Below are 25,031 nucleotides of genomic sequence, written 5' to 3'. Positions count from 1 at the left end.
CCTTGACTGTACTGATACTAACTGTGCAAAGTTTGTCATTACAGAGATGTTTTCACATTCTTCTACTGACATGAATGTCTGTGCTTTTGCCTAAAATCTTCTTATCTTCATATCTTCTTATGTACAACCAAACCAACTGCTACCCCCAACAACATGTCAATACAGAGAATCGTAAGTTACTAACTACACTTATTTGTCTGCTGGTTACCCACTTAGTCTAGGTCTGACTGAGGTTTAAATGTGTGTCTGAATCTTTCCGATATTATTTTTTATGTGGGAAGAACAAGATAACATACTTTAGAGAGTGTTTGGAGAGGAACTTTTGATGCATTTTGTACAGCATAAATGTTTTTGAATGAATTCTCATGAAATTTGGTGCATAAATCCATGTTCCCCCCACCATATTCAGGTGAAACAGTCACAGTTTGAGTAGGTTTAGACAACATAACTACTTGGGCAGATTTAAAATCGTGGTTTGGGTTCGAGTATGTATGTTACTTTATGTAAGTTGCATAATGTAGCCCTAAGTGACACAAGTGCACAGGTGTTACTGAACTTAAAACTTAAGATAACGTTGACTTTTGGTTTCAAACGGGACATAAACCCTGTGCTCTTGGGTCAAAGTCAAAGTGTTTGTTTTATCCCATCCATCCATCCATCCATCCATCCATCCATCCATCCATCCATCCATCCATCCATCCATCCATCCATCCATCCACCCTTTACTATCCCATCTATCCACATCCACATACAACTTTATTGTTCTTTATATCATGTTATTCAATGCATTTGAGTTTACACTGAAGTTGTTTCTTTCCCCAAAATGCAGTTTGCCAAAATTTACCTGATATCTGATATTCACCTGTGGAACTGTCTTGTCATTATACTGTAGCAGCTCTGCAGATTGCACATGCAGACATGTGACTGTAATTTACTGTAAATGTAGAAAAACATGTGTCATTGTGCTACTGCATGACATTTTCAAAGGTCTTCATGCTCTATGCAGTTCTTGAACAGCCATTGAAAGCTTCTCTGTTAGATGCTGAACGTCACATTGTTGTCTCAAAAGAAGCATTTCTGTAAATATCAGCTTGAGAGTATCTGCTCCAGTTAGTCATGACAAAAAATTTTCAGAGATGTTCAGAAATATTTATAATTAGCCAATAAATGTCATTCATAAACAACAGAAATTGTCTATTGCTGAGTAAAAGACACCCCAAAAATATTTATGCAAATGTAATTTAAAACCATCCACATATCAACAGTTGTGTGATATACTGTGCACCATTCTGACATCACCTTGATATTAAACATATATTTAATTATACCATGGTACCCAATCCAAGAAATAGAAGAAATGCTACTTTTACTACATGCTATTTTTTCAGTTGTTGAGTATTGTTGAGTTGACTTCAGTATTTTCAGTATTTTTATGCCACTTTATAAATCATACTTCTACTTCTCTACATTTATTTTTCTTATAAAAATGTAATATACTGTGCAATATGATGAATATAAATCAAAATAACAAAAGACAGCATAAACCACAAGGTGCAACAGTAAGATGCTGGTTACATGTCAATGTAACAGTAATAATAAACTATAAATCTGTAATAATATGAAACTCACAGGGATCATACTAGCTATGACACTTTAAGTACACGACATTTCCTTGTAACACTGTGTTTTTATCTTATGTAAAAGATCTGAATACTTCTTCCACTATTGTATCAATGGACTTTGGCAGTGGTCGTTTCAAATGTTCTGCAGAGGACTAATGACCAAAGGCCTTGGCATCTAGCTGTTTAATGAACAATGTGATGTGAGCTTATCTGGGTCAGTGCGTGTTACTGCTGCAGGTCAGATCTGAGTGAAAAGAAGTCTGACTGTCTGTTCCTGTTTTAGAATCAGTGTCCCAGCCTGTGAGACGACGCCAGGACAGACTTTGATGTCCCACGCTAATGTGCTCATTTAGTTCCCAGATAAAACAAAAGTAAGAGCCAGACATTTAAATCGGATTTTTGAATTTTTTTTTTGTTTGTTTGTTATTTTTTATGCAATATTGTTGCTGCTGGTGGGGTTGTAGACCTTGCAAACACTATTTTGACATCTTGGACTTCTACGTGTCAGACAATATTTTGACTCCTGGACACTTCTGGATCTTGTCATGACTTTTAAGCAGCGTGGCTCTAGTGACAGCAGTGTCTTTGAGTCCTCCACGTCCAAATCATAAAGATAGGCAACATGAAAGCTCCCCAAAAGTAAAGCCAAAACATCTCACCCTGGTGGCTGGCTGCAGTATCATAAATCCTCCATGTCAGCAGGTGAGACATGGGCCAAATTAAAACATTAAAGTATACATCAAATACATTTTCCAGGGATTAATTAATTATTTGATGCTATAAAAGGGAAGTTTCACATCATGATTGACAGTCAGCTGGCTGTATGGCTCCAACTGTGGTCACCACTGCACAGACTCTGCCTCCAAATGACACCACCAAGACAAGATGGCAATGCTTGTATCTGGGATATTTTGTCTTCATTTTTGTAGTGCAGGAGGAAGTGGAGACATGTCGTCCATCTTTATTTTACAGTATAAGTTCCTGACTGAAATGTCTCAGCAACCACTGGATGAATTGCCATGAAATTTGGATCACATATTCATGTCCCCCTCACAATTTATTGTAATAACTTTGGTGATCCCTGGATTTATCATTAAGTGCCACTTTCAACTCAAAAATTTAATTTGTCCAATTATTTGGTTTATGTCAAAATGCTTGTAAAACAGATGACCTTCTAGTTATCTGTAATTAAGGATTTAAGTGAGGGTAGCTAGCCACATCGTTTGGGCGCCTCAGCTCCACACATGTCCTACCTCTTTGCTGGAAGATAGCCAAGTCAGCCACTGCCAAGATGGTGCCAGCCACAGCCACCACACTGTGAGCTTCAATATAGCTCTTCTGACATGTCACTATTTATTATCTGCTATTTATTATCGACCCCCTCACCCCCCCATCCATCCATGCCCTTCAACTATCTCTTCTTCCCCCTTGTCATCATCCAAGAGCCAAACCAGGTGAACATGAGCACTTCTTTTTCCTGTCCGTACTTTGTCCCCATGGCAAGTGCAATCTCATGCCAACAGGGTAAAATGAATCATTTTGTTCCCGCTTGCTTACTGTCGGCCATGGCAACAGCTTTCTGCGAGCCATCTCAGCCATGCCTCTCAAGGCAACGCTCACTCTCCCCGTCATTATCCCATCCATTAGTGCTTTTTGCCATTGTCATTTGGATTCCAGGCCTTCTTTTAACAGCTGCCTCCCATGTGATGTCCTTGATGCTTGCTGCATTGAGACAAATTAGCTCCCTAACCCTGAGGTCCTTTACTTTTTCTGTACAGATTCAGCGCCTGTACAATTAACTGTGAGATAAGCTCCATGTAACAATGACGACCATGTAAAGTAGTCTCAAGGACTCAGAGCTATAGATTTAATGTTAATTCTAATGAATAAATAAAAGATGTACACTCTTAGAAACAAGGGTTCTAAAAGGGTTCTTCCTGAAGGGCTGAAGGGTTCTACCTAGAGCTATTTGTTTCTGAAGAAAGGGTTTGTCAAGCGTTCTTTGCAAGATTGAGGTTTCCATTAAGAACCCTTTCACCCAAAAAACCCTTTTTGGAAGAGAGAGATCTTCAATCCTTGAGGAATTCCACTTTCATCAACTGCTCTTCTTATATCAAGAACCCCCTAAGTGGGTTCTAGAATATAAAAGAATTCTTTACAGAACCTGGCGGGTGGGTTCTATGTAAAACCCCTGGAACTTAAAAAGGTTCTCTGTAGAACAAACTTTTATATATAAAACCTTTGAAATATAAAAGAGATCTTGATAGAACCTCCCAGGTTATATAAAAGGGGTTCCAGTAGAAACCCCCTGGTAGGTTTTACATAAAACTCTTGGAATGCAAAAAGGTTCTCTGCAGAACCCAATGAGTGTGGTCTAGATAAAACCCTTGGAATATAAAAGGGTTCTCTGTATAATCCACAATGTGTGGACTAGATTAAACCCCTGGAACAGAAAAAAAGGTTCTCTGTAGAACCTCCTGTGTGTATTCTAGATGAAACCTTTGGAATACAAAAAGGTTATGTGTAGAAACCAATGAGTTTGTATGTTCTAGATAAAGTCCTTGGAATATAAAAAGGTTCTGTTAGAACCCCCTAAATGTGTTCTAGATAAAACCCTTGGATTGGAGAGTTTATGTGTTCTACATAAAACTTAGTTAGTTAGAACCTTTAGAGGGTACAATGGTTTTGGATAAAACCCCCAGATTGTGTAGAAGGGTTCTTTACAGAACCTCTTATAGGTGGTTTTGGATGAAACCTTTTACAGATGGTTCTAGATTTAACCTTTTATGTTGGATTCTTGGTAGAACTCTCTGAAATGGTTCTAAGTGCAACCTTTATAAAAGGTTGTACCAGAAACCAAAAAGGGTTCTCCTATGGGTACATGTGGAAGAACCTTTTATGGTTCTTGTGAGCACTTTTATTTCTACAAGTCACTGACTAACTTTTCATTTTCCAACCTTAGACAGAGTGAAGACATAAAAGCAGTGATTTGCTTCAGTCTACTTTTGTGCCCTTTACAGCACGAGCATGTTTATTCTCTCAGCCTCCAACCATTCTGTTCTCCAGCAAAAGTCTCAAAGACTAACTTATCTTATGAATTGCATGACACAGCTTTTTTGTGGCACCATGATGCAATTGGGTTTCCTGGCTTTGGAAGTAGGAATTGTTTTATAATCCTCTTTGGAACAACGTAACCATTGTGTTCCCTATAAAGCAGGACGTGCACCAACACAGTGAGCACTGATATGAGATATGACCTCAGTGGGTGTTAGATCTAACGTGGTCCTCTGCACATGTAAAATAGACTCCACACTGTCACTAGTCGCTATCTTACAGTGGAGAAATGACTTCTGACTGCAGTTTTTCTGTCCACTTTCTCTTGCCTCAATGAGTTCGTCTTAGTTCAAAGATTTCTGAACATTAAATACCATTAAGTTGCTACCAAGAGGTGAATTGGCTTAATTTATGTGATTTTAGCCTTTTTTTTACTTTTTCAATACACCTTTGGTCAGTATAACTCTATTCTTTTCACCGTAAAAAGAGAATAATCTCATTTCAAGGCAAGAAAGAAATTTAGCTATTTCATGGTGATGGTGGCTCCTCAGGAAACACAATAATTTATTCACAATAGGAGATCGTTTGGGAATGAAATTAGATTGACCTCATCTACAGATGCAGAGACTGTTCATCCTCATTAATGTGCTCAGTGTGCACTGACTGTGCAAAATATCAGGGCCTCTCACTCGTTTTTTTTTGCTAGACAAATTACATGAAAGCAGGTGAAAGACATTATCTGCCATTAATTTCCTTAACGTCACAAAGATGTCCCACATATTTTATACATTCAGTGCACATAAAAGGAAGGAAGTGTCTCTTTTTATCCTGATTATGCAGAGTTATAATTAACAAGATGATTGGGAGTTTAAAATACTCCTGAGAACATCATGTTGCACAACCCTGCAGATAACAAAGAGCATAATGTGCTCATTGCATTATTCGAAAACTTCTGTTGTCTCTAAAGTTGTTGAACACAGTGTTCACAGTAACACATCCTGATATTTATATCACAGAGAACTCATTAAACACACCCTATCTGGTGTGTGTGCTGGTGTAGAGGTAAGATTTTAACATGGAAGTCACATTTTACTATCTGAAAATGACAAAAACATCACTGTCAAAACATGCAGTTTGTGACTCTGACTTTAAACTGAGCAAAGTTGGCAGTTTTAAAACTGAAATCTGTCCTGAGAGGTTTGTATTTTGGAGGTATTGTACCATTTTCATTAACTAGTTATAATTAGGGTTTGGTGTGGAATCTTTAAAGCTATTATATGTACCATTTCCGCATTATATTGGCCTATGTCTAAAAAACAGTATGTATTATATCTTTGTTCAGTCGTGTACTTACATTATGCCAAACGTTTCCAACAATGTACAAACTCAGAGAAATCCTTAATTTAGTCAAGGTAACGGTGCATTTCGTGTTAGCCATGGCTAGCTAGTCACTAGTTGCTATAGCTTCTGGGAAAGCACAGGAGTCTTCAGATACATCAGAGAGTGAGAAGGGAAGTCAGCGCTTCTGACAAAATGAAACGAAACGAAACGAAACAAAATGAGACGAAACAACACAAAACAAAACATGAGTCACCTCAGCTAGATTTTCAGCTGCTGTGGTGGTTGTTTAAAAGTGAAGAAACCAACTCCCATGATCTCACACTACTTTGTCTTTTGTTATTGTTTCAGTGTGAGAGAGTGCCCATAGCAGCAGAATTGACAAATTATGCATTTAAGTATCAAAGGTAACACTTTATTTCAAGGGGTGTACATAAGACTGACATGACGCCATCATAAGCATTGAACATACGTCACTAACGTACAGGAGTCTTTAAAAATGTTGATTTAGCTTACAGAATTAGCCGATGGACAGACCGTAGTTAGCTGGTTTACTTGTTGCTATAGTAGGCTAACCACTGTCTGCTGTTATCTGTAGCTGCCATTAGCTAGTTAGCTTGGTTAGCCATTGGGCCAGCTGAATCAGCCCTGTGGTGCCAGGAGCCAAATCTGACAAGAAAACCACCTTGACCTTGACATTCCTCGTCAAGCAGGCCACCATAGGTCTCAGAGACTATTCAGTCCTGGTCTGGCTGTGTTCACTGACTATTGAAAATTTTAACTTTACTGAGGTACATTGTCTTTTAATCATATTTAAATAAAAAATACCAGTTTTGCACTATTTTATTAAAGTTCTTGTACAGTTGTTTGTGTGTAGACAGCCATAAATACTTGAGAACTTTGGCTTATTATGGTAACTAAAAGAAAAGAGTTTTATAGATGTTTCTATTTCTGAAATAAAGTATAGTTTGTGTATCTGGAGTGAAACTCAAATATTGTACCAGCGGTGCAAATATCAAAACTTTATACAATACACAGCCCTGGTGACAATATTCCCTATGTGCCTCATGAGGACATATATTTTAAGCATGGCTGGCCACTGAGGGGAACTTTCTGTTTTACTCACTGAGTCACTTATAAACACTATCTGGTCTGACAATGTTGTCTATGCCTTTACCCCAGGGGGTAAAAATAATTGAAAATAATATATTGTGTTTGTTTTGGGTACTTCCCCTTCATTTGACAGTTCACAGTAGAGACAGACAGGAAATATGGGGAGAAAACTAAGGCGCTTTCTCACAAAGGTCCTCAGCTGGAACTGAACCCCAACACTTTATTTTTATAACACTTGACAAAATCTTCACAAGGGAGAATGTAGGTAGGCTACATAAGAATGAATCATAAAATGTAGTATGTCAATTATATAATTGAAATATATTACAATATTAAATAGAAGCTGAGTCCACTTTTTTTGAAATTAGTACCACATTAAGACAACACTTTCTGAAGGTTTTGTTTATGTCCCCTTTGTGCTTCCTACTCAGTGGTGCGAAGCGTTGCATATAAATTAATTGGGAATTTGGGAAATGAACGGTTTACTTCATCTTCATACCTTTGAGGGTAATTCTGATATTTTTAAAATCTGTGCTCTATTTCTTTACATAGTTTGAGGTCTAAATGACTAATAGGTACAAAAAGTGTTGTAAGTGGTCTAGTAGATCGCCTCAGCCAGCAGCTGCAGTTGATTCTGTACAATCTATATTCTTCTAGATTCTATGGAGTCTGTCTGGATTTCATTGTGTCTGGATTTCATTGTGTCTGTTTCATTGTGTGAGTTGGAAGATCTGCTGCCTGTGACTCTGGCGTTTTACATTTTTTCTCATTTGCTTTGGCTCAATTCTTGAATGAGAATGACTTTTTTCAAAACATCAGATTCAAATCTCTGAACAATGAGTTTGTTTGTTTTAGTATGTGTGCAAAACAGCAAGTACAGTTGTCTACAGTTTGCACGATAACCACTTGCACATGATTTACTGATCAAGACTGATGAGTTGATTCTCAGTGAAGAATTTTTTTTATCATTTGAACCATCACATACAAAATCATACATTCAGTAATCAAAATCTGTTGGACATACAAGTGTAATCCAAACATTGAATGTTTCATTGTAAAAAAAAGGTTTATACATACAAACGTGTGTTTCTTTCTGTGTACTACAGTATTGAACAGTATTTTGTCCAGTAAACTTTCACCTGCTTTTGAAATACAAATGTAAAAAGCTCAGAATCATACACAATAAAGTAGCACCGAGCTAGAAAAAATTGACATTCCTGTATAGTACAGTGTCAAGTGTCAACAAAAAAGTAGAATAAAACAGAGATGCACGTATATGAGATTTTTTTTCCAGAGCTGACTGCCATGGTGAAAAAAACATAAAAAAGATAAAGAAAAACCAACCAACCAACCAAACAAACAAACAAAAAACTATGAAAATCTGAACACTTTGAGCAATATGACACAGTGGACTCGTCCCAGACTGGGAGCTCTGAGTGAATGCAATGAGTTTACTGGGACCGAGCACTGCCTCTGAGACCAGTGGCGGTTTGACAACAGGGAATACAGTGTACAGCTGGTTTTCTTGCCATGTTTTGCTCCTGGCACCCCAATGCTGAGTCAGCTAACTTAGTTGCTGACTTACCAAGCTACCGGTAGTTAGTGGTTAGCTACTTTAGGAAATGTAAAGCTATCAGATGCTCAAGAAAACATCAGGTCTCCGTGGCTGTGTATCACTCCTGGTCAGTCTGTGTTCACTGGTAGGCTGCTGAGCCCGGTTTGGTTGCTCACTGACAACAGCTAAGTTTACAGAAACTCAACAGAAACAACAAAAGTTGACCAAACTGACCAAAAGTTGAAACTGAGCAGCCAGTAGACATCAGAGGGAAAATCACAAAGCATTTTCTCCTTAAAACATGATCCAGTTTCACCCAAATCAGTGCATAAAGTGATTATATTGAACATTTGTACTATAAAATTAATTAGTGAGGCCTGGGCCTCCATGTAACTAATGTCAGCTAGCTGCTCAAGCAGCCCCCTGTAAAATGCTTTACACATAATCTGCTGTCACAGATTCCCCACAGTAGATGTAGCCTGTGGAGCTGTAAGCACAGTATTTTGGTTAAGCAGAACATGGTTTGAGGTGGTGAACATCTTGACAGACACAAGGATGTACCATACTGTTGCTAGGAAGCTAATTGGTTTAAAATTGGTTAATTTCAGCTTACATAAACACCAATCACACACCCTCACGGGGATGAATTTCTTTCTTTCTTCTCGAAAAGGTTTAAAAAAGGACATGCATTAGATACCATTACAGTACTGTAGGTACAGAAGGAAAAACTATGAATGGAGACAATAAGAGCTAAGCTTTCAATGAAACATTCTGGCTTTTGGCCAGTACGATATGTTGTTACATAGGCGTTGTTTCCTTTAGATTTAGGTACAGTTAGTGGGTTTCCTATTTATTTAATTACCACGATAACTGCAGATCAACTGAGGGACAGTATAGCTTTTAACATTGAGCACTGTACTCTGGGACTTTTTTTTATGTGGTAAAATTAAATTCAAATCAATATGGATACTAGGACCCAGATCAATGAGTCTAAAATTACCCTATACAGTGCGGTGATGTCACAGACAAAACATCATCAATCATATCACATACAGTATCTACAGTATCTCTTAGAAATAATCTACATATTGTGTGATGTGGGACAGTATGGATCAGTAGATATCTGGGCCTGTGCATCTGCAGGAGGGTAACTAGGCCACACGCCATCTGACACGTCCCTGACACCATATTGAGCTCTTGTTATAGACTCATTATGAAGTATCCATATGTGTTAATTAGGTCATCTTGACCCTGGCGAGGAGGACAAGAAAGCACATAGTGGCAGAGCGGTGAAGTATGCCTCCCATTCTCTTCTTCGTGGGTGCCCTCGAGTAATGCAGCCAAGCAGGAGGTGGGCAGGCCAACACAAAACAGTGTGATGTAAGAGCTGCACAAGCTGGGAACTTTCTGAGGCAACATACACGCACATATACTGCACACCCGTCTATATGTATGGGTGCAGACAGTATGACAAGTAGAAGCTTTGATATTCCTTTTGTAGCTTGTAGACAAGGATCTGCCGGAGGAATCCCAATTGAGGAATACTAAGATCAAGATGACAGGTTGAGGTGTTGCTCCGTCTTCTCTTGTCGACTTTCTGATCCTTCCATCTTTCTGTCTAAATCATATATATGCATATGTATGAGACAGATACAGATGGAGTGCAGTGCTTATATTCAGGCATGGAAAATATCCAAAAAAAGTCCTACTCAGGTGAAAATACTGCAAATTTGCTTATATTTTGCTTCAGTCAAGGAAATTTAAAAAAGCGTTTGTTATTGTTGTTTTCAAAAGTTAACAGTGATGCAATTCCAAAAGGGTGAAAGGACATGGTTGACTGAAAATAAATAAATAAACGAAGTGAAGGCAGATTGCTTTTCTTTCTCGGCTGACTGACTGTTCACTGCAGGTGGCTCATCCACCGGTCATTTCACAATCGCTCAGTTTCAGATTCACTGCTTATTGAAAGACCACAACATTTGTGTAGGAGCAGTCAAAATGTACTGACACTGCACTTAGAATTTAAGATTATTGAACAATAGATGTCACTGATGAATTGTTTTCTACGAGATGATATAAATTTGTCAACCACCAAAGACGTTATCATATGGCTTATAGCTGTACTGTACTTTTTACTTCTATACTTTTTTTTTTACACAAGTATCTATACTTCTACTTGAGTAAAGAATGTGTGTACATTTGCCACTCCTGCAAAACAGAGTTAACAGAGACTGAATGATGGACGGACACATGACTCCAAATGAATGATGACGTTGCTTTGTGTGTGCTGGATGTGTAAATAAGCCACTCTTTACCATGAAGTTTGCCGTATCAGCTTTTAAAGATAATATGCCAATGTTGTGTTGACAGAGCTGCCGCCCACAAGTGGCTGAAAAATTGTAGGTTTAACCCATGAACCGTTTCTAAATTGATTCGACAGAAAATTTACTATTATCACGATATATATCAGTATAATTATAGAAGATTTTATCCATATCACCCACTACTAGAGTATTAAACAGCAACTCAATTTAGGTTGAGAAATTCTAACTTAGACACACAAAATGTAAGTTCAGCTGATACCTTTCTCTCACATTAAAACAATTAAAACAATAACAAATGATGAAGTTCGATGACAGTTATCATGACATGACTCAAGTGAACAAGTCATGTTCATGGAGGAGGTTATTTACAAAACTTCCTGGAAGTTACAGTACCTAGCGGCTCGCAGGAAACACACCGTTACTTGGAATGAATTACTGGGTTTGAAGATTATTGGAAACATTTGGGATAATCTAAGTACAAAACTTAAGAAAAAGTGGAATAACTGATTTTGAGAAAGATGGCTGATTATTGAATCTCATTCTCAACCTGGGAATGAAAACAGTCAACCTGTGATTGGCCAAATTTTCCTGTCGCAGGCTAGATTTTCTAAAGCCTGAAAATAGAGCCAAGATGAGCAGCAGAAGTCTATTTTTCTTTCAGACCACTTGAATTACATTATGCTCAAAGGTTATTATGCAACTATTGTCTACTGATGCCAAAAATAAATTGCCTACCCCAGCTTTAATGTGGAAACGTTACATATCATAGCATAGTTATTTTCAATCTTACTTCTGATATTCAGAGGAAATATGACTTTGCCTACAGATGTGCACATCCTCACCCTCCTGTGAGATTATATATATGTTATGGTAAAGTCACTCCAGCTGTGTTTCATCTACAACAACAATGCTTCCCAGCAGCTGGGACTGGACTACTCATCCTCCTGCTGGGATGGATGAATCTCCTTCATCCTCCTCTGCTGTTATTCTCAGTAGTTTTTTTTTTTTTTTTTTTTAACAACCCATTGTTTTCAAAGCTCCAGTTATTTTCTTTGAAAATAAACTCGTAGCTGTCCTCAGTCACTGTGGATTAAGAGCCACAACACAAGGACGTTATGCTATTTTGGAGAGAGAGACAGATCTTGATTGCTCATCCTGCTTTTGAATGCGTTTGTTGTCCCATTTATCTGGAGATTATGGTTATGTATAGTGTGAGGGTTATTTATAATGTAAAGTATGATGGATCTAACATGGCTTGAACACACAGTTTGACTTCTCTGACAGTGAGCTCTTTAAGTGGCATTTAAACACTATTGTATGCACTTGATTGGAGGAAGGGTGTGTAAATTTCTATACAGTGCTACCATAATGCCTTTGCCTGCCTCAGCAGAGTGAAGTTTTTGCTCAACTTGAACCGAGACAATGATAGAGTGGGAATGACAGGAGTGGCAAAGGACAAAGAGGGGAAGGGATTGGCAGGAGGAGAGAGGTGGAGAGAAGCAGATACAGAAAAATGTTCCCTGTCTGCAAAGGCAGTGACTCTCTCCTTGACTTGTGAGTTAAGTCTGTGTATGTTAGAAACCCCTACTCCTCAGTCACAAGGTCGCCCCACCTTTAAGTATACTGTGCTTTAGGGTGGTTTTACTCTAAATAGGACCATAATTTACAAAATGTAGGACTGACACCTTGAGGTCGGTTGGCCAATTGATTGGTTGGTCAGTCACTGGTGTTACTTTAATAAGGAGAGAAGTGCTTCTTAATCCGTTATTGTTTGAGACATATATAGACCCTATTGTATTTTATTTCAGAGTGACAGGCTATTTACTGAAGATTCACTGACTCCAGCCTAATTGTCAGCATGTCAAAGTACCAGCAAAAGTTGTTACATCTGCCCCCAGCTTCAGAGGACAGAAGAGCTGAGTGGATAAAAAGTTTATTTTTGATGACAACTTGTTGAACATGTTGATTTTACTCCACCATTCGGCTTTCTTAATGTGCGCCTCAGTGATGGATAAGTACCAGCTGTTCGTGACCTGACTTCAAACTGGAAAGCTGTTAGTTTTGCTGTGTTTTATGTTCTTTTAGTGTTTTTTTTTTTAATCCTGTTGAATTTGGCACTAGCATGTTGCTACCGTGGCACCACAGGCTGGGGTGATGTTGGACTAATGTTGTAATATTGAGGGACAGTCAAGAAAAACTGTGTAAAAATTAAGCCTTGTTTGAAGCCAAGTAAATAACAACAGTGGTCAGTCAGATGTGATAACTTTTTTATTTTAACTTTGTTTGTTTTTTTAATTTATATTGCAGCACAAGCTGTGTTAACACTGAGCTTTGTTTGTATACAGACTCTCATTGTTGGATGCGTATGTGGGTATGTTGTTGCTCTATGTAAATGTTCTTGAAACACATAGCCCAAGAGAAATGATCTAGCTATGTGTGAAAAAGAAGTGGCCACACTTCAGGAATTCACTTGCTTGGCATTGTTGTGTAGAACATATTAAGGCTGTCAGGTAGAGTGCATTCAGTGCACTGAAACTAACTTAATTAATGTTGAGATTAAAGTGCAGTTATTTTCCCCATCAACCAATCAACTGGTTGACCAAGATTTTCTTTGGCTGATTACAGCTGTAGAAAAATTCAAATCATGCTGTATATCAGAAGACTTGAAACTAGTGATTGAAATCATAAACTTTACAGGTAACTTCTTACTGAGGTCATAAATCAGTTGAGAAGTAGAATCATTTTCTCATACATTTACATACATTCAGACTTCTTTTTGCAGCCAGTGGAGTCGCCCCCTGCTGAAAGACTGCAGGTTAAAGGCACTTCTGCATTGGCTTCACTTTTCAGACCCAGAGGCTCCGTCCACTTTTTCTTCTATTGTCTACGGTTATGCAATGCAAATTAATGTCTTTGCTTGCCTCAGCAGAGTGAAGTTTTGCTCAACTGCTGAGGTGAAATCACTTGAACCTAGACAATGATAGAGTAGGAATGACAGGAGTTGCAAAGGACAAAGAGGGGGAGGGATTGGTGGGAGGAGATAGGTAGAAAAAAAGCAGATAAAGGAAAAAAAAATGTTCCTCTCATACAAAGGCAGTGACTCTCTCCTTGACTCAGAGTGCTGTCTACTCCCTCGTCTGTGTATGTTAGAAACCCCACCTCCCCTAGTGCTTCTCTCCTCCCCTCCTCCCCTCCTGTCCTCTCTCAGTCTTCAGCCAAGGAATCCCAGGCAGCGTTTAATTGCAGAGTGCAAGGGCTTTAGTTTGGGCTAATGAGCCCAGCACTCTTTCACGCACTCCCTGACAGACAGAGACACGTATGGAGTCCTTTACCGAAGGAGCCTCAGAAGGCGGCTAGAGAAGGAATTCATAAATTCAGGTACTGCAGCCGGAGTATGTGAGAGAATATACCAGAGGCAAGAGACTGAGTAAGAGGTGGAGAAAGAGAGAGGAGAGCGGGAGAGGGGAGGGGAGGGGAGGAAACGGGAAATACACAGCCAGAAAGAGAGAGAGAGAGAGAGAGAGAGAGAGAGAGAGAGAGAGAGAGAGAGAGAGAGAGAGAGAGAGGGAGAGACTAGAAGCCTGCAGCAGCAAATGAGACAGAACAACGAGGCGGGAGAGGTAGAAAGAGAGACAGAGAGGGAGGGAGGTGGAGAGGGGCCCCCGTGTAGGAGAGAGGGCTGGAAGAAGAAGGAGTGGAGAAAAAGTTAGGAGAAGTACAGGAAAGAGGGGAAGAACGGGAAATTAAGAACTACAAGAGTGAAGGAGAAGAAGAAGAAGAGGCAGAAGAAGAAGGGAAACAACAGACAGGAAGGAAGGGGAGGGCAAAGTCTTGGGTAGAGAGGAGGAGGAGAAAAAAAGAGCTGAAGAAAAGTTTTCTTGTGGGAAGACGCAGATGAGGAAAACAGAGCGAGTGAATGACTGGGCCGGAGAGAGCAGGGACGGGAGGAAACCAGTTGTTTTCTAAGGCGTTTTCCACCTCTGGACCTCTTTGGACATGTACACAGAAGGCGCACAAACAACGGGACACCACCGCTTTCTTCAACACATCAACACATCCACCTCCTCCCCCTGCCCCTGCCAGCACTGTGTCCACTATGAGCAACCGCCAGCGTATGGACATCACAGCGGGCCAGCCAGACAGACAGACCACCCATCTCTGAGAGACATCGAGCCTCCTCGGGTTAAAGACGTAGGAGGGCGAGCATTCGTTGGTCATCGCAGCCCACAGAGAAGGCCTGTGTTCGCAGGGCCAGGCCCAAGTGACTTGAGCCAAGTTTGCCCCTGGGAGTTGAACCCTGCCCAGTGGAGCTACCCACTGGAGCCTGGGGTGAGACACTACCCATCTGTCAGGGAACAGTGTGGCTGTGTGGTGCGAGGCGACACCAGAGCGCTCCCCTTCAATGTACCACATCCCCTCCCTCATCTTCAGGTCAAAGGTCAAGGGTACAGGCACAGGAGGACTGTCAGGTATGTCTCCGTGGATGAGGAGGAGGAAGGATGTGGATGCACCCCTGAGAGCTATCATTTGGAGTCCCACAATCCCCACACAGGTCGTCTGCACATGCCAAATGGCCACTGTGGACCAGGGCCTGTGTTCTTTGAGGGAGGGGAGGAAAGAGATAGCCATCAGGACTACCGGGGCAGACTGAAGGGTGGATCAGAGGACGGCTGTAATGGACGTGGAGGCTCTCACAAAGCTTTCTTCCCCACCGAAGTCCCACAAAAACACTTGAACCAAAGCAGACAGAAGGGGCCCCGTGGCGTCCCTCCCCCCGGCATCACTACTGGTCCAGAGGCTTCGAAACCGACAACCAACGATGACCACCAGCGGCAGCAGGGTTCGGTGGAGGTGGTGAAGCAGAAGAGGAGGCAGGATTTGGTGAGGGATCAGATCAGACAAGTGGTGACAGATCTGGAGGACGTGTTGGGGGGTTTGAAGCAAGTTCACGTGGAGATGAAAGAGGTAGGAGGGTCTATTGTAATAGATGTTTACTCTTTGTGTGTGCACATCAGGTATCTGCGTCAGGTGCAGCCTTTTATCAGTGCTCCCCTGGATACTCTGACATTTAACATGATTAACACAAAAGTGCAGATCAGTTTGACACGGGTTGTGCATCTGGGGGTGCATTATCATACGAGTACATCAATATGTGTGTGCATGCTCACTGTATTGTTTGTGACTCTCTCATCATTTCTTACCAAAGCGGTGATTGAGAACGATTTGCACTGACCTTTTGCAGAATGCTGTCGAAATTGGCAGCGTTCCGCCCAGCACATTAAAAAACCTGGCTTGAGACTGTTACTAAATTATGCCTTGCTCTTACAGTATCCATTTTGCATGCGGCTGTAAAATAGCATTGATTCATGGCTGAATGCATATGTGCACAGCCGTTGCTGAAGCAACATTACAAGTATAAAATCCTCATGATTGTGAGTCGAGACAGTTGGAAACAGAAGGACAACAAGATGCACCAGCTTTGATTCGAGTGATAGCTCGGATTGTTGATTGTTGCTTCAGTCAGAGACAAACTCGTGGCTATAAATGTAGTTTGGCAGTGTTGGTAGAAGTGCTCAGATTCTTTACATAATAGTAAAATGTAGAAATACCCAATTCCAACTAAAAATCCTGCATTTAAATACTACTTACTGTACGTAACAGTACAGAAGTGTTATAAAAGTGTCAAAAATGAAAATACTCATTCATGGAAAAAGAAAATACGTGACATCATTAGATTATTGTTACTGATGAATCAATTCACAATCAGCATTTTTCTGTTGTACCTGATTGAGGTGGAGCTAAGTTAAATTTATTTATATAGCAGCCATTCATAACAGAAATTATCTAACGGCACTTTTCATTTAGAGCATGTCTAGACTGTAGTCTTTATAAGATGATACAGGGATGTGACAATGTCTTAAATAATCATAGTCAATGATGACCTACACATGCGCACAAAATTGGCATGGACGGGCAATGAATGCTTTAGCTATGTCTGCACAACTCCAAAACAAATACACTTCAGCAGTCAGTAGCAGTCCTTTTATAAAATGTCAAATAAAATACTACACTATAATGTATTATTACTGCAGATATCATCACAGTCTGTGATATTCAATATATTGTTACATCACTGTTATTTACAGAGACCCAACAATTCCCACCAAGAACAAGCACTAAGGCAACAGATCCAAAGAGAAAAACATTAAAGCATCACAAAATAAATCTGAGTTGTCGTCGGGCCTCAATATAAGCATCGCCTGGTAATCGCCTTTATTATCATATTAAACTGAGTATCTTTGGGTTTTGGAGTTTCAAAACAAGACATTTAAAGACATCACCTTTTAATTTGAGGAACTGGGATGGAAGTTTTTCACTATATATTCTGACATTTTTTAGAGATTATAGCAACATGACAGTTAACTTAAATCGTTGTTGTTGTTTGATAGCTGCCAATAAATAAGACATGTACAGTGGGACACAAACATTGACTTGGGGAAAGTAAGTTTCTGACCTGACCAGACAAGTGAAAATCTTTTTGAATATTGGAATATCTTTTGGAACATTGTCTTTTTTATCAATTTTTTGTGAAATATTGGCGAGCTTTACCATCTGAACTATCTGAGAAGTTTGAACTGTAGAAGAATAAAGTGGAATTCAATGGAAATATGCAAATGAAGTGCTTTTCTTCCCACCACTGCAGTTTGGACAATCGCTGACCCCCTTTATTGTCATTCAGGTGGTCAAGCAGATTGATCGTCTCACAGCCAGTATCGACCTTGGTGAGGAGGCGCCCTGCATCACTCAGAGCTCGTCCACTAACTTTCATGGCTCAGTTCATTCAGGTGACCTCAGGTTGGCCCCGCTGGCCAATCACAAGCCTGCTCCAGTTCAGGCGTCGCAACACGTCGATGAAGACCGCATCATCTTAAGAACTAACTCTCCCTCTCCTGTCTACATGGCGTCAGTTGTCAAAACCAGCCGCTTTATCCCACCCAACCACAGTAAGGACATCAACCATGAGAGGCCGGGTGTGAACGGCCACCCGCCTCACCTGTATACCCCAAGAGACTCCAACCACATCGGCCAAACTCATCCTGAGCCCCACCCACAGAGTCTGGACCCTAAAGTTATTATCGGCAACAGCACCTCCAATTCAAGAACTCAGAAGCCTCCTCTGTACCCTCAAAATGGGCGGTGTGGGAAGGGCCCGTACCCGCCTCCCAAGCCTGTGAGGACCCCTGCCTACTCCGGGAGAGGCCGCCAGAACACCAGCATGGTGTGAAGGAGGGGGGCGGTGGTCTGCCCCGATGCCATGGGGGCCTGAAACATGAGACCCTGCTGCAGCGAGTGGAGGTCAGAGTGGGAGAAGGCAGGGGAACAACTCATGGTACGTTCAGATACAAGAGCACTTGTTTTCTCTTTCTTTTACTGTGTTGATGTTTCCGTCAGCGCTCACAGCTGATGACGTTTGCTGTGTTTACTGGCAGCGTACTTTTCAAAGTCAAGTAAATGAATTGCAGTGTTCCTCCCTACTACAAAAAAGGTTTATGTGTGTGTTTGATGTGTGTCTGTGTGTCTGTGTGTGGGCGGTGGCGGTGAAGGGGGCGTAATGCGTCTGCTTTTGTTGATGTCACATGATTTCCCAGCCTTCACTACACTGCAAAATGTGCCTGTCTTGGCAAGTGGAATGAGAAACGAGTGTTTATTTTTAAGTTTGGTTACACATGTGGTCAGAATCAACCAGGGGATGAAAAAAAAATCACTTGCTGAAGTAAAATTCATCCTTTTTGGGCATTTGAGGAATTTCTGGTCGTACAAAACAAAACGAACCATTAAGTAAGTGAGTCAAGTTTTAGTTAAGCAGCTGAAAAACTCTTGATTTTGATATATTTTCTGACTTTGAAGGAATTTTAGATGTAATGTGGAATTGTGTAAGGTACTTAGCAATGAGTGATAACCAATGAACTGTGTACAGGGCAATAACACAAATTTTAACCAATTAAAAAAGTTTCACTTAAAAAAAAACATTATCAGTTTAAGTGTATGCTATACTTAGAATATTTTCACTGCTTTGCTTTGCTGTCAGACAGCTTTTTCTGCTGGGAAATTCCCATTATATAAGCTACATATCCCTCTCTCCAAACCAACTAAACTCCATAGGTGAAATCAGTAATTTTACCTTGCAGGAAACAGGAGTTGCTAATTTATCACTTTAGTTTGTCTGTGTTATTGTGTGACTTCAGTGATTCCAAACTATCCTTTTAAAACACCAAAGTCACAGAGTAACACAAATTTATTAACAGATTGAAGCAGCGGTAGACCATCAGTAGACCTGTGTTCTGCAAGGTAAAATTACTAATTTTGTCTATGGAGTTTGGTTGGTTTGGAGAGAGCAATATTTGGCTTATATATAATATATATTTCAGAAAAGGATGTTTGACGGCAAGGTAAATCCATGAAAATTCAATTGATATTGAGGTTTTTAGGTGGACCTTTTTATAACTGGCTAAAATATGTTTTGCTGCTGATCCTGTCCACAGCAGCTCATTGCTAAGCTTCGCACTGGTGCCCTTCTGCTCCAAAATTGGGCCATGCTGACTGCCATCTACTGTTGCTAATACACTGACAATCGATAAGTAACTCCACTTCAACTAACTAACTAACCAAATCAAACTATCCCTTTAAAGTCACAAAAAATCTGCTGAACCAAAACCCTTTTATATTTTAAGAGTTGTCTTTTAAAATGTGTAGTAATAATCAATGACTACTTTGATCAGAAATTCCTCAGATCTTCACAAAAAAACATCTTATACAACTTAACTTCAAAAAATCCAAACTATCCCTTTAATCACTTGAATCCGAAGGCAGACAGGAGGACAAAGTGTTAAGACAGACATCTTTTTGCAGTGCAACTTAGTCACCACTTCGAGGGAACTGAGACTTGGCAGGAGCGCAGATGTTTTTGGCTGAGGAAGACCCCACAGCCGCTCGAGTCCAATCATATGACACAAAAGAGGCGTCATTATATTTACAGGATGATCATAGCTCTGACTCAGAATTGGCATGATTTACTGCTCGGGGTTGATGAGGAGGAACTAACCCTTTCTTCTTGTGCCACAGTCAGATGTATCATTACTGACTGTGAACTCGAAGCAGACTTAATAACAAGACGACATCTGTGAAAAAGTCCCTCCAGCAGAGGGGAAAATTAAACACATACAGTGAAGTATTCCTTCCAAGAAGTCCACCTTTACAGACGCTGCAGAGACAGACAGACGTGCATGTTTCTGTACTTCCCTCTTGTGCAGAGTATGCGTAACTGCAATCTATTTTTCTGGCCGCTCCGAGTTGGGCAAGCACAATCTGGTTTTAATCATAAAACCCCTTGGCCACGTGCCAGAACGGAGTGAGGCAAACTCTTGGTATATTTGTGACGTCCATATAAACATAAGCACCGCTGCACAGCCAAGCAGCTCTCCACATTATGCTGCAGGCAGGGAGAGACGTGTCTCCAAGGCTGCAGCTTCAGGTTGAGGTTGGCAGCCAGTGGGATGGGTCAGAAAAGGGCATCAGCTTGAGCTTTAATTTTTATAGGCAGGAAAAAAATGTTTAATCACTTATAAGTGTATTGTAGCTTTTCTGTCCAACTCTGTCCTTTCTTTTCACTTTCAAAGCCTTTCAAAGCACTGGTGCTGATGACATTTTAAAGGCCTGAATCATCTGAATTAGTCACCCAGAGCAGGTTCAATGTTAAAATGGCTAGCACAACAGATTTCCTGCTAAGCAACCCAGCTGTCTACACAGACAGCTTTAACCATTTTCTCATACTTATTGAATTCTTGTGCCTTTGTCACATCTCAGCCCGAGACATATTTTAGCTCAAGTGAAGATCTTAAAATGTTCTTTCATTGTCTCACTGCACTGATTTTAAATTTGTCTTAAATAATCAGCTCTTGAGAGAACAGTGAGATCTAAAAGAAAACCTCAGTTATATTAAATGAGATCTCAGATTTGTCTCTGTGGTCAAACTGTTGCTCTTACTCTTGTTGCTCCAAACACTCATCAAGGAGAAATCTCTGAGACACCTATGAGCTCAGCAAAAGATCCCCTGCTTTTCTTTTAATCCTTTTTTCTCCTCAGGGGTAGTTCAGGAGAAACAGACGAGACATCAGCGAGCTCAAATTAAGAATCTCATTTATTTCTTATAAGACAAAGAAAAGAAACTTGTGAGAAACAAAATTTGCTTTTGGGTCTGTTTAAAATATAACAACTTAAACAAGATTGCAAGATATTGTAAGACACTATAATGTTAATGATTAAAGTAGATATTAGAAATTGTAAATAATGCTACTCTGACATGTGCCTCAACAATTGTTCCCTAGTCTCTACTTAAACATCTTCCCTCATCCCTCAGTCAAACACTTTACTCAGCATCACTTCAGTTGTACCTCCATGTAGCAAGATGAGATTTCAGACTCAGGTTGAGATAATTTCCTGTGAAGTAGTTTGGATGCAGTTAAACTTTTTTTCAGTAGTTTCAGTCGACTAGTTTTATTTTAACAAGATAAATATTTTAGAGTAGTTAAAATGCAGTTTAACTATGGTTCATTGTGAAGAAGCTAACGGTTTGGTAAACTACAGTTTCAAAGTCGTTTCCTCTGCTCTGCTGATCTAACATTCACTCTAAACGTCTTCCATTAAACAAGCCTTTTGTTTTCTGTTCAAATGATTCCCACCGGCTTCCTCTAATGTGGCTGCCAGTCGTCATTGATGAGCACACAAATAACATGAGACAAAAATCTGCACGTTAGCATCAACATTAATAAAAAGTAAAAGAAAGAAGGATGGAGTTACAGTGGGAATATGAAAAATTAAAGAAGGAATGATTAAAATTTTAACACGACTGCACAGCCCAGAGAGAAATAAACATTACCTTCAAGGTCTAAACTAACATCTTCACAAAGCTGTACAAGACACACAAGCAGGTACACACACACACACACACACACACACACATCTGTACCTCTACACCTGATTCTCACTGATATGTTACAACCCTAACCCGTTTTAATCCACAAACAGCACATCATTTATTTTTTACTTTTACTTAAAGTTTATAATTCATATTACAAAACAAAACCCTTTACACAAGACTTCTGTATAATCGAGTGGGAAATAGAAGAGGCAGGTCTAAAAAGATGATTACAAATTTGGATGTTTATATCTGAACAAAGGCTAGTACTGACCATCCTGTAATGCAAACTGGGCAACTGTCCTGTACACCCCCACACAGTGTGTGTTTATTTATTTATATCAACAGAAATGACAATGAGTCCTGTCTCAAAAATCAGTTTGTACTGTGCTTTGATGGTACACATTCCTAAATAAACAAGTCTTTAATCACATTACCACAAACTAATTGGCACACAGCAAACTTGAGGTTGGATAATATTGCTGTGTAGGAGTCGCGCTCGTTTCTGCGGCTCTTGGCAACTTTTAACTGGCATGTGTTTTCATGTCTGTACTCGATGAAAAGGAAACATTACAACAACAACATTGTTACATTCACCATATGCAAGGATAAAACACAGGGTAGCCTATATAAACAAATTCAGCTAACAAAAACAGCTAACATTAGCCACTTCCTAGCTAGCATTGTTAGTGCTAGACTGTACAATAGGAAAGGCGTAAATTAAATCTTCTGTCGATATTTCAGGATAAATTTATGCCTTTCCTACAGTATTGTGTGACACTACCAAACAATGTTATGTAGTAGCTAGGAGTTGGTTAATGTTAGCATTAGCTTTGGCTCATGGTAGCTAATGGGTTAACAGATATGTCAATTTTGTTTGAAATATGGCTTGATATCTCCTCAGGTTAGAATCAGTGAAATTATAACAATTTGTTAGATTTTGTGTGTTTATACGACTTGCTCCCTGGAACGCATCAGTACAACATTTGAGCTTCCAACCCTGAGTGCGACATCAGAGGAAAATGGCTGCTATTTTTTCTCCTGTGATCTGATTGGCTGTGAGTGCCAGTGTAAACTGGCACTTGAAAGTTAAGTAAGTTAATTAAGGTGGTTGTGGGATGAACTGATCAAAAAAAGGACTTTCACCCTGGAGCCTGGTGTTTTTGTGTCTTGTGTGAAGCTAAATGTCACTTTTAACTTTTTTAGGCTTAGTTTACTTGTTAGTTTCAGTCTTCTGTCACAGTTTGGTTAAGTTGAGGAAAGAAAAGGACTTGGGTACATTTAGGCACAAGACTGCTTTGGTAGGTTTAGAAAAAAATCATGGTTTATGCTTTAAAAGAGACCCTTTCACAACATTTTGAAAGGCTCCGTGGCAATCACACTGACACAGTGTTGTAGTAACAAGAACTAGCCAATCACAGTTCAGTAGTTGTAGCCAATCACAGCACAGTTGGGCAGGGTAGGTGGAACAGTCTTGGGGCAAAAAAATAACATGGTGAATACAAAATATCCATCACATTATTTTATGATTTTATACTTTTATTCTAGTAACTCAACGTTTTTTTAAACAGTTTTAACTTTTATAGTGTGTTTTTCACTGTCTACCTCATATTTGTTTATATTATTTGTGTTTTATCCTGTGCTTCTGTTGCAAGTTGCCTTTTGATTGAAAAATGGGGCAGTCATTAAGGGACCACAGCTCATTCTTCACCCTTCTGGTTTAATCCAGCCATGATTAGAAGTATATTTCAATTGCAAAGCCGAGGACTAGCTTAAATGTCCCCACTCTCGAGTACGAAAGATAACATTGACCTTCATAAAAACAGCGTTGCACGAACACACACACACACACACACACACACACACACACGCACTGACCTACAGCTTTTGCCACAGCAAAACTTAATAAAACCTGGTTTATAGTGGTCCTCCACAGGCGAGGCAGCATGACTCACAAGGATACAGACAAACACACTCCTTCACCTTCAGTAGAGATTACCACTCTTTTTCAGTGGTTCCATCGATGAATGAATGATGAAAATCCTTGAGATGAAGCACTGTTTGCTCGTACAGTAGTTTGATTGTGGAGGATTGGTGAGTTTGGGAACATTGAGCTGCTGATTTCTGAATTTAAATGATTTTTTTCCTCCTGTTTTTTTTGTCATGATGTTTCCAGCAGGAGCTGATGCCGCAGAGACAAGCTGTCAGCCGGTGGAAACAGAGCACGGCCTGAAGGTGGGGGTATTTCCAAAGGGAAAACTCCCCCCAAGAGTTGACGCATGACTGTGTACCATGCAAGCGCAGAAGCATGGAGGAGTGAAACCTCTCTGAGGATTTATGGTTTGCTGTTACCAGTGATGTAGTGGCAAATAATGAGAAGAATAAACTGTGAACTGCTGCTCAACAACCACACATAGAAACATAAAAAGATATGTTTTCATGACAATGTTAATTTATTTGTACTATTTTTATTGCAAAGAAATCTATTTTCAGGCAGCTTACACCAGTTTGGATACTACCTAACCTAATGTATGCTACATTAAAATTTATATCCTCTAAACTAATGTACACATATTTTACAAATAAAGAATTTAGGCTGTTTGTCTCATTTCTACATGGTTGTTACAGGATGTAAGAAGAATAATAAATAAAAAGTTGGAAAGCCAGTCCTGAGATTAAAGGGATAGTTCACATTATTTGATGTGGGGTTTATGAGGTACTTTTAAGTGCCAGTTTAAGTATGCTATATTTCGATTCTTTTCATGTAGAGTATTTTCAACACTCAATCTGCTGTCAGACACACTTTTCTGACGGGAAACTGCCATTGTAAAAACAAAATATTACTCTCTCCAAACCAACCAAACTCCATGGGCAAAATCAGCAATTTAACATCTCAGAACACAGGAGCTTCTGGTCTACCACTGTTATGGTTTACTTAGGAGGACCCAAATGCAGAAACAGGAGGCAGAGGGTAGAGTTCAAAAGATATTTAATGCTGCAGACCAAAAACAAAACTTAGAAGAGTGACGAGGGAGAATCCAAAAAACAGG

The 25,031-nt window shown here is 39.8% G+C and overlaps 1 protein-coding gene across 2 annotated transcripts; it reads left to right on the top strand.

Moving 5' to 3' along the window:
* The first annotated feature begins 14,591 nt into the window (after positions 1–14,591).
* LOC146317914 (uncharacterized) lies at positions 14,592–24,591 on the top strand. Of its 2 annotated transcripts, none has more exons than XM_084733081.1 (3): positions 14,592–15,971; positions 17,746–18,396; positions 24,161–24,591. In XM_084733081.1, the coding sequence occupies exons 1-2, from the start codon at positions 15,003–15,005 to the stop codon at positions 18,289–18,291; spliced, it is 1,515 nt and encodes a 504-aa protein (XP_084589207.1). In that variant the 5' UTR covers positions 14,592–15,002; the 3' UTR covers positions 18,292–18,396; positions 24,161–24,591. The 2 variants fall into 2 exon arrangements, with proteins under 2 accessions (XP_084589207.1, XP_084589206.1); XM_084733080.1 differs by having other exon boundaries at positions 14,593–15,971; positions 24,158–24,591.
* Positions 24,592–25,031: the final 440 nt, after the last annotated feature.

Source organism: Lutjanus erythropterus, chromosome 12, assembly GCF_056507025.1.
Source record: "Lutjanus erythropterus isolate fLutEry1 chromosome 12, fLutEry1.hap2, whole genome shotgun sequence".
Lineage (NCBI taxonomy): Eukaryota > Metazoa > Chordata > Actinopteri > Lutjaniformes > Lutjanidae > Lutjanus > Lutjanus erythropterus.
This window is presented reverse-complemented; position numbering and strand designations above follow the sequence as displayed.

Bases quoted from the DNA above. Each gene is read 5' to 3' on its own strand.
- LOC146317914 (XM_084733081.1), top strand. From the start codon at position 15,003: ATGTACACAGAAGGCGCACAAACAACGGGACACCACCGCTTTCTTCAA. The intron at 15,972-17,745 runs GTAGGAGGGTCT...ATTGTCATTCAG, and splicing joins TTCACGTGGAGATGAAAGAG to GTGGTCAAGCAGATTGATCG.